This window comes from Polypterus senegalus, chromosome 18 (assembly GCF_016835505.1).
Source record: "Polypterus senegalus isolate Bchr_013 chromosome 18, ASM1683550v1, whole genome shotgun sequence".
NCBI lineage: Eukaryota > Metazoa > Chordata > Cladistia > Polypteriformes > Polypteridae > Polypterus > Polypterus senegalus.
The window spans coordinates 22,897,522-22,914,889 of NC_053171.1; the positions used below are offsets into that span (position 1 = coordinate 22,897,522).

The following is a 17,368-nucleotide window of genomic DNA, read 5'->3' on the forward strand; positions in this document are numbered from 1 at the left end:
TCCTGTAACGTAAATAACTTACTATAAATGTATTTAGTGCACCTTTTCCACTGACATGAAGAAGAGTTCACACTGTTCCTGTTTTAATTCCAACCACTTGTTTTACTAATAAACCAATTTATGTCACCGTTTCTCATTTCTTCATTAGGTTGACTTTAACCACACCAACCTCATTCTCTTACACTTAATGTTGTCACTCAATTTAATACACACTCCTGGCCCGATTACTAGGGTCATCCGTACACCTGCTTATCCGTGCCATGATCTAATCGGCCAATCATGTGGCAGCAGCGCAATGTATGAAAACATGCAGATAGGGGGTCCAGAGCTTCAGTTTGTATTCACATCAAAAGCAGGATGAAAAATCAAAATCCCTTCAGTAACTGGCATGGAAAGTCCTTGTTGACGAAGGAGAAGAATGGCCAGACTGGTTCTAGCTGACAGAAAGGCTACAGTAGCTCAGATGACCACTCTGTACAGGTGTGGTGAGCAGAAAAGCATCTCAGAATGCAGAACACGTCAAACCTTGATGCAGATGGGCTACAACAGTACACAACCACAATGGATTCCACTCCTGTCAGCCGAGAACAGAAAGCTGAGGCTGCAGTGGGCAGAGTGTCACAAAACCGGGCAACAGAAACCATAGTCTGGTCTGGTGAATCTTGATTTATGCTGAGGCACACAGATGGCAGGGTCAGAATTTGGGACAAACTTCACCACTGTCAACACTCCAGGCTGCTGCTCGTGATGGTCTAATGGTTTGATGAATATTTTCTTTGCACACTTTTTGGGCCTGTTCATACCAATCAGTCTTCACTTGAATGTCACAGGCTGTTTGAGAATTGTATTTGTAGCATGTCACAAAGCAAAGGTCATCTCAAGCTGGTTTCATAAACTTGACAATGAGTTTGGTGTTCTTCAGAGGCCTTCCTAGTCGCCAGATCTGAATCTAACAGAACGCCTACGGATGTGGTAGGACAGGAGATTCTCTGCATTGAAGGTACAGCGGAGAAATCTGCAGAAATTGTCATTATGGAGCAGAACCTCAAAGGAATGTTTCCAACATCTTGTGCAATCCATGACTGGTAGATTTAAGGCTGTTCTGGCCATTAAATGAGGTCCTGCACTGTATTAGTATGGTGGTCCTAAGACTTTGCTCTGGGTTTAGTACACATTACTGTTTAATATTTCTAAACCGGGCCATTACTGCTGGACTAGTTTTTGCTGTTTAGTTCATGTTAGTGCTGATTGATTATTTTTTAAGTCAAGCCAGCACAAGCCCATTGGGGGAATGAAAATGGTAATGACGGCCATCTTACTTTCAGCTGTCTTTCCATCTTTGTTCATTTGCAGGCTTTTAACCTTCTTTGGGGCAGTTCCCACTATTTTATAGTGCTAAATCTCACAATTGGCCAATTATTTAAAGACCCTTCTTACTTTAAGTGTCTAGACCTAAATTTAAAGTCAGTTAAAATTCCATAAATGTTCTGTAGCCACAAGCGTCTAACATGCCCCAGCCTGTTGGGATTCCGTGCATTTTTGAAGACGTGCTCCAGCCTGTTAGCGTTTCAAGCAGTTACATGCCTTTCGCAACACGGTTACTACTGTCTGTCTCCGTTCACACGCAGTAGTTTAGATCATGGTGCATAAAATTGATCTACCAAAATTGTTACAATATTTTACACAAGAAACTCTCTTTCTGTGCCTGGAATACTTTGGTGTGCAAAGAACATGTTTGGCACAGGAGCTCGTCGGCAGTTTTCGTGATCTGGAGTTGAGTTTAGCTGGGAAGTGTGAAGATTACGTTACCACAGCCACTAGATCACCAAGAATATTACGTTTAAAAAAAAAAAAAGTTGTTTTAAACATTTCCTTATGTCATTCCCTCTTGACTAAACAAACTAGAAAACTGGTCGTCCATAATTTTTAATATGAAATATTTTGCAGAGTCTTTTCACCACCTGAAGCTGCACTTCTTTCTTGATTTGAAAATGAAAAGCAGAACTGAACATTTTGTCACACCATTGCCATGTCTTCCTCCAAGTGTGAAGGCACTCAAAATGGCCGGGGCCTTTTAGATATGGCCAAACTTTCGAGCAGCTTTGAGAAGGCACATATATGTCAATAATTTAGTAGGACAAGCTTACAAGACAGTGGTTCTCAACCTGTGGGGCACGAAGTAACAAAGGTGGATGCGAAGACGTGGAAAAAAGAAAACAAGAATCAAAAATATGGAAAAAAAATGTTGAAACCAAAACAAATTAACTTAAATTACATTCTGATACTAGAACAATAAATATAGAGTTAGATAAATGTCGATAAAAGTTAAGGCGGTATAATAAAATATGCATCTACATTTCAAAAAAAAAAAGTTGGGGCGTGATTAAAACTGTTATGAAAACTCGGGTCGCAAATACTTAAATGTTGAGAAACGCTGTTATAAGATGAAAAATTCAAAGAACAGGCATTACAGATTGTGAACCCTACCACATACTAAACCTGGTTAATCCTGAGTAAGGGGCTTGCTGGTGCTACAGCCTATCCCAGAAGGCATTGCGAATGTAAAGGAGGAACAGTCCACTGGAAGGGGTGAACACACACACACACACACACACGCACGGGCCAATCTAGTATCGTCGGTCCACCTAACCTGCCTGTCTTTGCACATGGATGTGGACACACAGAGAACATGCAGACTCCACACAGTAAGGACAAACACTGGGCCACCCTACAGGGAAGTGTAAATCTATCCAACACTGCCTGCCTTTGTCCTGGGTATGACGTTAAACTGCATCCGACCCTGCAAGCGGTCCTCCAACTTGCTGGGAAATCATATGGGGGGATGGCAGGATTGGCACTCCAGCCACAGTAAAAAAACTTCACAAAGCTCCGAGACTACAGAAAGAACTCCATTTTGCTCTCTGCGGGAGTAGCTCTGCTGCAGCTGCCCATAGGAAGGCTGTTCGCATCATGAAGGGGATGGGGGGGAAGCCCTCGGGAGCCCCATCCCTGGAAGAGTCGAAACCGTTGGAGAGCCAATAGGGTCTGGTCTGTTGGGGATCGGAACTGGTGTGGTGCTGAAGGCATCGCCCGCTGCATGGCAGCACTTGGGTCCCAATTTGAGGCAGCCCATATGGGTGGGCGCATGGAACGTTTTGTCTCTCTGGCAAGAAGATCATCTTCCTCTGCTGTCGGAGGAGCTGCATAAACTCCGAATTTCAGTGGCGGTACTCTCTGAGGTGCGCAGACCGGGGACTGGCCAGATCTCTGTAGGTGGATACACCTTTTATTGGTCTGGTTGGTCTGATGGCTGTCCTACTTGGGGAGTAGCTGTTGCTATAGCTGATTGGCTTCTTCTGATGGTATCCGATGTCACTTCCTTTCAACGAGCGTATTATGAGACTCAGATTATGGCACTCCCTGGGTGCCTTGGCTGTTGTCTCAGTGTATGCTCCGACCGCGGTGAGTGATGTCTCGGCGAGGGAGACATTTTATTCGCAGCTTCGCTCGGTGGTTGATGGGTGCCCACAAGCTGACAATCCTGGTCATGGGTGACTTCAATGCAACCACTGGCACTGACAGGGCTGGCTATTAAGATTGTCTCAGCCCCCATGGGTCTGGTGACCGTGGTGAAAGTGGCTGCATGTTCCTTGACTTGGCAAAAAGGCAGGGGCTGCGAATCGCTGGATCCTGGTTCCAATGCCCTGAACCACCTCGTTAGACTTGGTACTCGAATACTGGTGGTGCGGTGAAGGACAGTGATCACACCCTCGTGGGCAGACGCTGGAGGCTCTTGCAGAACAGCAGGGTCTACAGAAGTGCCCAGTTTGTGAATTCTGACCACAGACTTGTTGTTGCTACTCTTAGGATCCAGCTTAGGTCCAGTAGGTTACCACCTACTAGGAAAATGAGCCTGGACTTGGCCAGACTCTAAGACCAGGCTGTATCTAATGAGTCTGCACGCAGTTTGTGTGAGGAACTTTCAGATCTGGGTACAACTGCCGATCCTAATGTGATGTGGGAGGCCTTCCTTGACAAGACAATGAAGGTTGCTGAGGGTTGTGTTGGTGTTACCGGTGTTCCCAAAAGGAGGTGTTTCATCTTGCAGGGCACCCTGGATATCGAGAGGAGTCGCAGCGCACGGCTCAATGGCAACTCTGGTCTGTACCAGGAACTGAGATGGATGGGTGCGAGGGCTCTGAGGGCAGATAAAGAGGTGTTTGTTAGAGGAATCTGTGAGCAAGTGACACACCATCTGTGGTCTAGCGACCCACGTCCTGCTTACAGAGGAATCGAAGTACTGCGCACATCTGAATCTGTTCCTTGGAGAGTCGCAGTCAGGGCAGCTGATGGAACGGTCCTTATGGATGACACTGTAGTTGTGACCCGCTGGGCTGGCTACTTTGAGCAGTTGTTCAAAGCTGATCCTCCGGCTAGGACGTTGGATATCTCTGGCTCCACAGTTCTTGGGGCTGATCCTCCAATTAGCTGTGAACTACCCAATCTCACTGAGATTGCACATGTGGTGAACCAGCTGAGTGAGGGAAAGGCTGCAGGGATCTGTGGTATCCGGGGTGAACTTCTCCAGGCTGGTGGTAAGGCTGTCCTCCTGGTATTGCAAGCAATCTTTGCTTCCATTTGGGAGACTGGCATCATCCCAACTGACTGGAAAATGGGACTTGTCGTCCCTATCTGGAAAGGGAAGAGTGATCGCCTGGATTGCAGCAACTACAGGGGGATAACACTGCTCTCGGTGCTGGGTAAGGTCCTTGCTGGGGTCATCAATAGGATCTGTGATTGCTTGCTCACCTACCAGTGACCAGAACAGTCTGGTTTTATGCCTAAGAAGTCTACAATCAAACGCATCCTGGCACTGAGGGTTCTCATGAAGCACAAACGCGAATATCGGCAGAGTTTCTTTGCAGCCTTTGTTGATTTTCACAAAGTGTTCAACTCCGTTGATCGAGCTGCCCTGTGGGACATCCTGAGGGATCACGGGATCCCCTCGAGTTTGCTGGACATCCTGGCTAGCCTGTACACTGGTACTGTGAGTGCTGTGCAGAGTGCAGGCAGGACCTCTGCGTTTTTCCCAGTTGATTCTGGGGTTCATCAGGGGTGTGTTTTTGCTCCTACTCTGTACAATCCTTGTATGGACTGGCCGTTGGGCAAAGTCGTAGGGTTCAGCGGCTGTGGAGCATCTGTTGGTGAAGAAAGATTCACGGATCTTGACTTTGCTGACGATGCTGTGATCTTCGGAGTCAATGGAGGCTCTGATTGGGACTCTTGAGAGACTAAGTGAGGAGTCCGAGTGTCTGGGCTTGTGAGTGTCCTGGATAAAAACCCAAGATCCAGGCTTTTAATGACCTCTTGTGCACAGCCATCAGCAGTGTGTCTGTTTGCGGAAAGAGCGTTGACCTTGTTGAGAGGTTTACTTACCTTGGCAGTGACATTCATGTCTCTGGTGACTCTTCCTATGAAGTCTGTAGACGCATGAGGTGGCTGGAAAGGGGTGTGTGGCGCTATCTATGCAAAAGGACAAAGGTCCAAGTCTTTAGAGTTCTGGTGCTTTCTGTCTTGCTATATGGTTGCGAGACATGGATGCTATTGACGAAGCGAAATCGTAGGAGCAAATGACGCACCGAAAGGTCTTCACCTGAAATGAAGGCTCTTAGGAGTCAGAGGATGGGCAAACAGAATAGTTTTATTGCAATAAAACAATAACACGGACTCGACCCAATTCGGCCAAATCAAGTCGCGCCCTAATCAGTTCAAAATTCACAGCTTATATAATCATTTTATCATTCTGACCTTGGTAGAAGCGGCCTATTCGCTGCTTTCTCCTGACTCCCTTTTCGCAGTCAGTCTAACTCTTATTAGAACCACCAATATTTCTTATTTTGTTATTTGTTTTCTGCTTTGCTTATTTTTAGGTCGGCTGAGAGCCAACAGGTGTTTTCCCTCCTTCCATCCTTGAGCTGTCTTTATCTCATCATCCTCCCTTCCTGGGTCCTCTAGCTAGATTATATTGGTAGCTAGAGCAAAGCTTTAATTAAAAAGAAATATGGCATGTGCCTTTTATTTAACCATTTGTTTAGAAGGCCGAACTTGTATTAATATTTGCACTAAGGTTATTGCTTATATATTTTTCGATATTTGTTTATGCTAATACATGAATATACTATTTTTATTTCCCATACTATCCAGTGACCTGAGACGAAGACTGGACTCCTTTTGGTACTGTGTCTCTCTGGAAAATCCTTGGGTACCGTTTGGTTTGACTTTGTGTCGAATGAGGCACATTACCTGCATTGTGAGGGAGCATCAGTTATGGCACTACGGCCATGTGCCGCGTTTCCCAGAGGGTGATCCAGCTTGTAAGATCCTTATTGTTGGGAACCAGAGTGGCTGTACCAGGCCAAGGGGCCGCCCACGTAACACCTGGCTGCGGCAGACAGAGGGTTACTTCCGGCTGGTGGGACTAGACAGCGTGTCTGCCTGGGGGTTGCATGCTCCCCAATTTGACTTGACTGCCTCCTTTTAACACTTTTTTTTTTCCTCTTTAAAACCTAGTTATAGCTCTAATACAGATGTGGCAAAATTTTCATCAGCTCTTAATCATTAAAAAAAGTTACCTACAGTAGTCTGCCACTCCTTGATTTTTTTATTAATCCTGCATCTTTCTTGTAAGACTAGTCGATGTTTGCGGTTGGTACATTGTGTACTGATGTTTGACAGGACAACCTTGTTATTAATTCTTTAAAATAAACCGCTGCAGATGCACTACTTTGTGTAAGGCGACATCGGCTTAGCTTGCTCACTACCTCCAGTCATTGAGTATGGCAGACGCATTGCACTAAGACACGCAGTGTGTACAGTTTGCAGCTGATGCCACATTACACAACTTCTGTACTGCAACTAAATGTGACATGGACATCAATTTTCAATCCTGTAAACTGACACAGTCCAGTGACTGTAGATGGTAAGCCTGGGGTACCAAACGACTAGAAGGTGTGTAATGTGCCAGAAGCTTTAGACGGAGGACTGCAGCCCTCTTGTTTTGCATCCCATTACTAATAAGGAGCAATTAACCATGAAGCCAGCAGTTTAGGAATAAATAAAGGATGGGGAACCTAAAGACTCAAGACCACTAAAGTGAAACAGGAAAAGGTTGCTTAATCAATAAGTGCTTCAACAGCAATAACTGACTACTCATTAAGGAATTGGGTTGGAACAAAAACGTGCAGCCACTCCAGCACACCAACACTGACTTTGCCTACCCCCAAATTTTAAGGCGCACTCTGGCTAAATCATTGTGGCACTTATATGCGGACATTTTGAATTTATTTTGCTCTTATGAAAGCTTACGGAGGACTCATAAGGTACATTAGCAAACTTTTTATTAAAAATATTTACAAAATGTTTACAATTTTTCAAAATATAGAAAATGCATATCATTCTATATTGCCACTCATGTACACTCCTTGAATGACCTACACAATGCTTTGAAACTGCAGTTGCCCAACAGAGAGATTTATGCAAATTAACACTGGTTGCTAAATATAAACAGGATTGCATTGCCTGAGTGAACTTTCAGTAAACATTTAAATGATGCCAAACATTAAGAAGAGTTTACAAACATACACCTGCATGTTCAAAAGGTATTTTTTTTCTGTACGTTTTTTTTTTAATAACCATTTCATGTTATTCCATAACATTCCATATGTTTTATGCTAAAAGTGAGAGCAAATAAAAAAAGAAAATACTGCTTAGTTAACGCGTATACCTTGGTAATTTTTAAACGTCAAAAGTGGGAAGGAGGTTGGATAACCTTTATAAGCCGACAGACTTTAATATTGTTTAAAATAAACTCCCAAGTCAGCATATGCATACTGTAATAAATACAAAAATAAATACTCTCAATAACTTAAAACTGGGTTTCACCCAAAGTCTTCATTTTTTGTAACAAAAAACATACAATATGTTTTCAACCGGCAAAAGCAAGAGCATGTAGGATATCATTTTTTATATGAAACCTTCAAGTATATTCCTTGTTAATTTTTCTGAGGCTAAAGCCATGCATTTTTTGCATAAGCATGAATATACACATTACATTTTAGTAAATTTTGTATACTATTTGCAAAATTTGTTGGTCAAATCTCCATTTCAGGCACATATTCATTATCTCAGTCATTCAAAAAGGAAGACATCATATAGATTTATACTGAATTTATGTTTTTTTTTTTTTTAGGTAAAAAGTTCTAAAAGTACTATAATATATTCCAGCAGTGGGTTTAAAATATATATTGTATTTCTGTAGGAAAATATGTTTAGTCTTAAGAATGGTTTTGTATATTCAAAAGCATGTAGTGTAAAGACATTTAGGACTAAATGTCAATAAATAAAAAGTACAGTAAACGGGTAACTTCTGAATTGCTTTCAGAAAAAAGGTCCTTCAGATTGTGTAACAAAACAGAAATAAAAAATAATGAACACTAGTTAAAGGCTATTTGGCATACTCTCAAGGTCTATTTAGGTCTTGGAATGATTATACAGTTTAAGAGCCAACGATGATCTCCATGATATGATCTAATTCATTCAGATCAGACCTGCAACTCAAATTTGAAGTAACTGATGAAGGGCTGTGAGATGATGACAAGCTGTCTAACAAGTCATAAGGCCCCATTTTTGGAGTGCCATGTATTCCGGTCAACATGGTGTCAAGGTCATAATACGAAGTGTCAACGTCTGAAAAGAGCTCGTCAATAGATGGGTCAGGTGTTGCTACTGGACTTTTCAGTTCAAAAGCTCCAAACACTTGATCTGTTGGCTTGGGATCATCTGAATTCTTCTTCAGATCTTCTCTTTCCCAGGCACCAAAAGTACTTGGTAGAAAAACTGGGACTTCTTCAGTTGATGTTATGCATAAAGAGTCCTCTAATACCTCTTCAGTATGCAAGTTATCGTAAGTAACAACAGAAAATGTCTTTTCTTCCTCACCGTCCTTTGATGTTCGACACAAAATTTCTGTTGCAATCAGGCGATCAGAAGGGTTCTGGTTTGTATTCAGGGTTTCTGTCATGACTGGCCAGCTACCATCCAGAGTCATCTCCTCCTGGATCTGTCTCACTGTATTGGCAATGAGTACAGATCTGCACAGGTTAGGCTCTGCAAGCATATGGCAAAGCTGGAGCTTAATCAATGACATATCCAATAGCGATTGTCGTTGCAGATTGTAAGAAGACATGACTTTAATACTAACTGAATTCTCCTCAACAATATCTTCATTGTCAGAAAACTTGCGTTTTGTGCCTTTTGGAAACATTTTGTTCTGTAAATGGGAAAAGAAAATAGGTATTTAATGTTTCTGTTTAACAGATGGTATCACTTACTTCAAGACATTGAACAATTCATTCTTTTGTGGCTTCCAAATAGACCAGTATCTAATTGCAGGAAAGAAAAAAAAAATCCAAGCCAACTAGTACTGCAAAAAGAATTGCAAATTATTAAATGTAATTTTCTCATGTACAATTAAACACCTCAATTCCACCATCAAAATCATGATTGTCATTGGTATCATTTTGAAAATGGACAGGAATCCCACTTTGACAGAACTTCAGAAGCTTGTCATCTTTCTGATTGCTGGTGTTAAAGTTACACATTGGCAATGAATTGAAAATTAGCCAGTTATCCATGCAACTTTGGAATCTCTCTAAAGTCTATCGACTTCTGCTCCCAGAGCAGCCAAGGCACATGCATCCCCACCCAAGTTTAAATTGCCAAGAAGAAACAAAAACTCCTTGAGCCCTCCCGACAAGGAGAAACCGCAATGCCATCAACATGGGAGAGCAAGCAAATAAATGTGGTGTGTGCGAGTTTCTAATACTAGTATGTAAATACAGTATACCAGTCCCCTTTCCATTGATGGCTCATTCCTTGAATCTGCAGCTCCTGCTTTTTTCTGAATGTGGGAAAATTTCCCCTAGGTTGAAACTGTTACATTTATAGTTTTAATTCTTCTTTTGTGAACTATAAAATCTAATATCAAAGCCTTTCATCACTGCTTGCCCATTATCGTCCTGCCAAACATGCAAGGACTTTTATTGCCAACATTGTCTGTGTTGCCAAAGCCTTGGTACATTACCCTTGGTGAACACTCAAACTTAACTCTACAGTTACTACACTTTTTTTTCCCTTAGGAAGGTTGCATCACTGTTGATTAAAATTACCCTTTGTCTCCTGTACTAATCCTAGGTGTGTTTTACAGATGTTAAATGCTACACTGGAGAAACTGGGCGCATCAGATTGTCTTTAGCTATGCGTGCCATGTCCCTATAACTTGATGTAATTAGACAGTTAAAACATTAGTTGCATGATTGTTTCTGAAATACTATTTGAAAAACCTGCCTTGCCCAAACCCACCAACTCTTTTGGCTTTTTACTCTACTACATTATACACCTGGTTACTGCTTGTGGTCTTGGGTGATCTAAACTCTTGCTATCAAGAAAGTGCATCAGCAATACTACTGAAATATGTAAGTAAAATGTATTAACTCTTTTACTGACAGCTTGAAGGTTCAAGAAATAAGACATATTGATACGCCATCTAATGGATAATGGTGGTTACACTAAAGTAGCCATCTAAAACGGTTTCCACAGTTGAGATCTAAAGTGGCTGTACTCCATATTGTCCTAAGCATGAGGGTAATTTTCTACCAGACTCGCAGCAAAAGATCATGCAAATTTAGAATGTTTGTTGTTCAAATTGCATCAACAAAGGGAATCCAAATATGATTTCCATAATAACCCCTTAGGGTTTGTATTACTTTGTCTAAAGTGAAATAAAGAAATAGTACATTGGTACATAAGAATTATTAATGATGCTTGTGTATAAAACAGATGCCAGCATACACTGGAGATGGTGACACTGTCAAGCCATGGCACATTTTCTTTCAGGGTAGTATGTCACAATACTGAGATTCTTTACTCGGAAATGAAAACCTGAGCACATCACCCCAGTTTTGACATCACTACACTGGTTACCTATGTCATTTAGAATTGCCTTTGAAATACTGCTTATGGTTTAAAAAGCCTTAAATAATCTCGCTCCATCTTATATTTTGGATTGTCTTACACCTTACACTCCAAATCGTAACCTTAGATCTTCAAAATAGTGTCTACTTAGAATTCCAAGAGTTAAACTTAAAAGTGGTGAGGTGGCGTTCTGTTATGCACCAAAAATCTGGAATAACTTGCCAATAGGAATGTGTCAGGCTAATACGATGGAGCACTTGAAAACACATTACTTTGACATGGCTTTCTCATAGCTTCATCTTAATTAATTGAATATACAGAGCATCAGTATTTAACTATCATTATTATTTATGGTGGCTCCAAAATCCGTACTAACCCCTACTTTCTCTTCTCTTTTTCCGGTTTTCTGTGGTGGCGATCTGCACCGCCACCACCACCTAATCAAAGCACTGTGATGTTCTTACACTGGATTAAAGGCCAGAAGTCCACATGACCATCATCAGATTTCTTCCATGAGAACCTCGAATACAATGATGACTGATTGAGGCCATTTATGTTAGGTAGAATGCCTAGAGGGGGCTGGGCGGTCCCGTGGCCTGGAACCCCTGCAGATTTTTTTTTCTCTCTAGCTGTCTGGAGTTTTTGATGGTTTTTTCTCTCCTCCCTGGCCATCGGACTTTACTTTTACCCTATGTTAATTAATGTTCCATAATTTTAATTATTTTGTGTTTTTTCTCTCTCCATCATGTAAAGAACTTTGAGCTACATCGGTTGTATGAAAATGTGCTCTATAAATATTGTTGTTGAGAGATATTTCAATAACAATATGGCTTGTTCTGCATAGCTGTGATCAAAGAAAGAGGTGTTCAGTAAACAGTTGCAGGATCAAACACAGTAAAAAGGGGGAAAAGCCTGAAAACCTATTTGTCTCTTAGTAAGGCTGTACTTTATGTAAATTGATTAAAAAATACTGTCAAACCAGTAAGAAAAATAAAGCCATATACAGTTATGTTATCTTAACTGAACAAGTCATAATGGTTCTCCTCGAAAAACGAAATATCAAGAGCAGTATTAATACACCAACACATTTTTGTATGTTTTTTTTTTACCAAAAATATAAATTCCTTTTTGAATGTAAACATCCAGAGAACATCTACAAAACAATACAGAGGTCAAGGAAAAACCCAAGATCCTTTTATTTAATAAAGAACTTACCAAAATATTTTGGTCACATACAGAATCAAGGACAATAGGTGGGGTTTACGACAACAGCATAATTTATTGGATTAAACCTTAAACAATATTGGATGAAAATGATCACAAAACAACAAATACAATCTGCGGCTGGCTGTCCATTACAATGATTATAGAGGGAAGTTCACTCCATTTAGAATTCACCATTATATTTACTAATGCAATTGTGGAACTTCACTTGGAACGAAGTTACCTGGGCATAGATGAGGAGCCACAAATGCAGGGACACTAATGCCTTCCATGACTATACTTTCACATTTGTACCAGACCTTTTTTTTCCTTGGTAAAATAAGACTCTCCTGTGGCTCAACAACTGTTATTCTTAAGACGTTAATTCAATGTTTTACCTTCATTTTTTGTGTGTTTTTGTCCTTCTGTTGCCTGGGTTGAGGTGTTTAGGCAATTAAGTCTGCAAAATAAATAAGTGAACTTATTTTTCAGAGAGCATGTAGCCCATGCAATATTCTGTCCACCTCTCAAATCTTCATACTTCTATTCTATAGCTGCTATATTAATAAATATTGCCTCACAAAGCCTACAGGAATGTAAATGTACAAAACTAATTAACAAATGGCATAACTAAATGTAGCACCTTGGGCACATCAGGTCTCAGCTTGACTACATAAGGAAGCACAAAGCCATTTTTAAATAGCCACAAAATGACCTGCTCTTGTTTTAAAAACTTTTCATATTCGTGGATTGAGTGAAATGTTTCATTACATTTGGATGGGCACTTCTGCACATTCTGTATTCAGCTAGTTGTGCATTGTATATGAATGTAAATTTAGGCTTCTAAAAGGCAAAACATTTACTCAACTGCTGGGAGCTGGTGAAAGGTGACCAATCTGAGGTCTTTCAAAGGAGGCACTCCAAGAAAACACGTTACTTTTTTTTTTTTTGTACTTTGTGTGTGTATGAGATGCTAGGTTTTGTTGTTTGTATATTTTGCAAGCATCTGTAAAAGCTAAACTACAAAAGAAGCACTATCTATACATCTAGTTCTCTACCTACTTACCTGGGAATGATTTCAGATGAGCACACCTACACCCTGCTTTAGCACTTCTGTCACATTGGATGGAGGAGAATGCAGTGGACATTATGGTACGCCGCTTTAAGACTCCGCTGTAGTAATGCAGAGGTGGATTCACTTCTACAGTTGCTGGTCTAGTGTCTAATCTCCAGTACACTTGTATGTAAATGCTAAATATTTATTGTTGAGGGCCTTTTTTACATTTTCATTTTTTTAAACAAATTGATAACTTGACCAATCTGTATTTGCCTATATTGTGTTGCTGGTTTATTCAACTTCAAAAGAAAATCCTGAAATTTTCATACATTTATTTTTGAAGTTTCATACAGTTACTTAAAATACCGCTTTGGAAATTTAAGTAACTTAAGAATCTAGAAAGAAAAAAAAAATTTAGCTCATAATGACCCAACTTTGGTTGTGCTTAACAGATCGATGAATAAAACATAAGCATAGCCTTTTAATTTACTTTTTGGCTTTATTTGTAAAACTACAACTAAAACGTAAAGGAAGTTTTATCTGTGAGAACAATGCTAATGTGATTGCACCCACTACACTATTAGGTAAACCTACATCCATCTCAGCAGATTTCGCTCCTCTTTCAATGTGCAAGGTGAAATTATGACTGCTAAGCTTTCCAATGGAGCACTCGGTGAAGTGCATTTTGATGAGAGTGGTCTCAGTTCTATCAGATTACAAAAGTCTCAAATAAAAATGCACAAAAGATTTGCAAATGCTATATAGAAAGTGTAGGCAGTCTGATGGATCAAAGAAAAGTCTTCCTAGATGGCACACTGCTCTCTCAATGTATGGATTATGTGAACAAATCATTCAAACAACACAATATCTCCTTGGGCTTTTTGACTACCAAGAACCATCCATTCTGCCTCTAGTGGGAGCTACAAAATGGAGGAGGAGGTTGAAAATTTGAGGAATTTGGGGAGAAAAAAAATCATGAAATATTAGGACACCTGAGCATATTTGTTGAATAAAGATTCATAGATATGACTGTAAAATTACATACTTTCCAAGTTATATTTATTACTTATTAAATGTACTGCCTTTCTACACTACTGTTACACAAATTTGTGCAACTAACAATTTAATTTAAACAAACGGCAGTGGGTGGTTAAGAGTGAAACCATAATCTTGCTATTTGCAGACCCTATGTCTCTGCTGCTAGGCTACCCTGCCCACTCTTACACCAAGCCAATTTGGAGCTGTCAGCCCACTTGAGAGCACATCTTTGAACTGTAGCTGGAAGTTGAAAAGAGGTGACAAAGACACGCAGAACAATGCGAAAAACGACAAGTGACAGCAGGAGATCAACGTAAAAATGTAAACTTGATATTAGCTAAATATGTCTCTTCTTAAATTGACTTTAAAACAATCACTCTGCATTTACATTTACAAACCAGATTTCCTTTCTCTCGCAAACGATTCCCCTTCTTAATGGGAGTTTCCAGGCAAACAGTGAGACGAACAGTCTAAGTTATCACACTTAGTACACAGGGTGCCACAGCAATACATTTCATATGGTTTATTAACCTTTAAAAACATTACTTGGTTATCATACAGTAATGTGGAGCAGGTTACATTTTTTTAAAAGGTCCAATTTTACTCCAAGTCCACATCAACTGACGACTAACACAAATTCACGCGGATCTTGACCAGAGAAGCACGACTCCCTCGTTAGCGGTCTCTAACCCACCGAAGAGTCCAAGATGCTTCAGTGAATGAAATCACCGGTTGGGAGTCACGCTCCGCCCACACAGCTCCCTTCCAGCCCATCCCCCACGACCCGGTGACGCAAAGGTATTTCCCCATTCGATACGTGGACAACGCTAAACGTAAAAAAATTAAAAGTGGGCCACACAAACCAAGACACAAAAATGAGGTGTGGGTAACTGGTTTCCTTTATGTACAATCCTCCCGAACGCTGCTGCTTCCGCGTTTTGCCAACCAGCAGGAGAAGACGTGTGCGCCCCCGTGCGCGCGCGTGGGCAAGCCCGGGGAGGAGTAGAGACGACAAGGACCGGAGCCATTTTGGAATTGCTAACTCCTTCTCGCCCAGTTACTTGTTTCCTTTAAATCGTAATCGAAACAAAAATAATCCGAAACAACTGTAAAATGACCCATACACTACTTGCTTTCGCCAAGGTCTGTCTGCGCGACTTATCAAGATACGACTGATAAATAAAACAAAAACTAAAGCGCGGGCACTTCCGCATACAAAACGGTTTCAATGCCGTTTTAAAAGATTTTTTTAATTCCTTTTTCTATATAATGCAGTGGTTTTTCTGTCACCCTTACCCTAGCTTACCTTCTGTACGTACTGCCTCGACTTTTAGGGGTGATGAGCGAATACGATCAGTAAAAAGGGCATCCTTGAAGCATTGAAGACACACATCCGCCTGCCCCCCTTGTCTCTCTCGGCCTGAGTGAGAAGCCGAGACCACGAGCCGCCGCAGAGGAAGGGTGAAGTGGGTGGAGTCACAACATTTGATTGACAGGATGGGTTGAGATCTCGGAAAGGCTGCAGGAACAAAGGTTGGCTCGCGATTTCATAGAGTCAATCTGCTGGGAAAACAAACGCTAAATTGTTAACGTAGGATCCTGTGCGATCTCCTACCTTTGAGCACTGAAAAAATATTATTAAAACACACGACTACTCATTTGTATTTTTCTCTAAAGCTACCCAATCGTCACCGAGTTAAGTGTTAGATCGCGGTAGCCGAAACCCGTCTCTTCAGCTTTTAGTTCAAGGCAGGAAGCTGTTATGGCCAAGATGCCGGTATCAAACAATAAAAATAACGTGTCAATAATAACAACTAATAAAAACAAAGTATTATTTTTTTAGTCATTCAATCTAACAGCATTACAAAATAGGAGAATAAGCCGAACATCCAACTGATCAGCAATCACTTAAGCAATAACTACAACGCCTTCAGAAGGTATTCGGACCTCTTCAGTTCTTTCACATTATGTTATGTTAAAATCGTTAACATTTAATTTTCCCCCTCATCAAATCATGCTCAGTATCACAGAAGGACAAAGCAAAAGCAGGTATTTAGGAATTTTTGCAAATTTATTAAGAATAAAAAAAGCTCAATTATAGTAAGCTACCTTAATTCAGAGTTTCTTTAAGAATTGTAATTAACTTTATGAGGTAAAAGTACATAATAAACAATAATAGTTACTTCAGAATTTGAGTGCTTCAATTTAATGTTGAAAGTTAAGTCAAATTTTGTCACAAATTATGCATATAATACAATATGTAATGAAATGTTTAGAAGTATAAATATTCTTGGATGTAATCAAAATTTGTAATTTTTCACCCCCTGATGGAGGTCCATAGAGGTCTAGACACCTAGTAAAGGATCAAAATAACATCGCTGACCTTTAAATAGTGCAAAACAATACCCCACATGCTTATTTTTGAGATTTGTCTTTCTTTTGACCTTCTCAGAGTGGCTCTTAAGAGGCCTAGGACCATCGGTAAAAAGTAAATATCAAAAATATATTTGTGATTAGTACCCTTGAAGTAGCATAAAACGACACTCGACATGCCTGTATAGCTTACCACCATTTTGTTTTTTGAAGTTTTGTAAAAAGGAATAACTTTGACCTCTTGTGTCCCATTACTGCGTGAACCCCTGAGGTTGTTTGATGTGGTGTGCACAACTTCAGATCTTGATCGTGTTTGCTGAAGGCACCCACTGATTTACCCTTTATCATAAGGATGTAATTGGTGCAAAATATGGTAAAAAAAAAATGGCCTAGAAATTGGCTTTTTTTTTTTTGTTGGAGCTAAATTTTCAGAAGCATTAGGAACCCCAAAAAGCTTGATGCCTTGCATAATTTGACATCAAGACTAGTTGAACGGCATCTCATACGTGGGTGTTTTCTTGTACTGATGAGTGAAGAGGTGTCAGACAAAAAACTGAAGTGATTTCAAAGTGTTTGTAAATAATTCTTATGAACACAAAAAACTGAATTGTCAGACTGACACAGGTATTCAGACCCTTTACTATGATGCTTGAAATCTGCCTCAGG

At 40.5% G+C, this 17,368-nt stretch overlaps 1 protein-coding gene across 2 annotated transcripts; it reads right to left on the bottom strand.

Moving 5' to 3' along the window:
- Window positions 1–6,544: 6,544 nt before the first annotated feature.
- cdca4 (cell division cycle associated 4) lies at window positions 6,545–15,796 on the bottom strand. Of its 2 annotated transcripts, XM_039741500.1 has the most exons (3): window positions 15,636–15,796; window positions 12,633–12,694; window positions 6,545–9,328 (listed from the first exon to the last, which is right to left on the bottom strand). In XM_039741500.1, exons 2-3 carry the CDS (start codon window positions 12,636–12,638, stop codon window positions 8,555–8,557), a joined length of 780 nt encoding a protein of 259 aa, XP_039597434.1. In that variant the 5' UTR covers window positions 12,639–12,694; window positions 15,636–15,796; the 3' UTR covers window positions 6,545–8,554. The 2 variants fall into 2 exon arrangements, with proteins under 2 accessions (XP_039597434.1, XP_039597435.1); XM_039741501.1 differs by lacking the exon at window positions 12,633–12,694 and having other exon boundaries at window positions 15,636–15,790.
- Window positions 15,797–17,368: the final 1,572 nt, after the last annotated feature.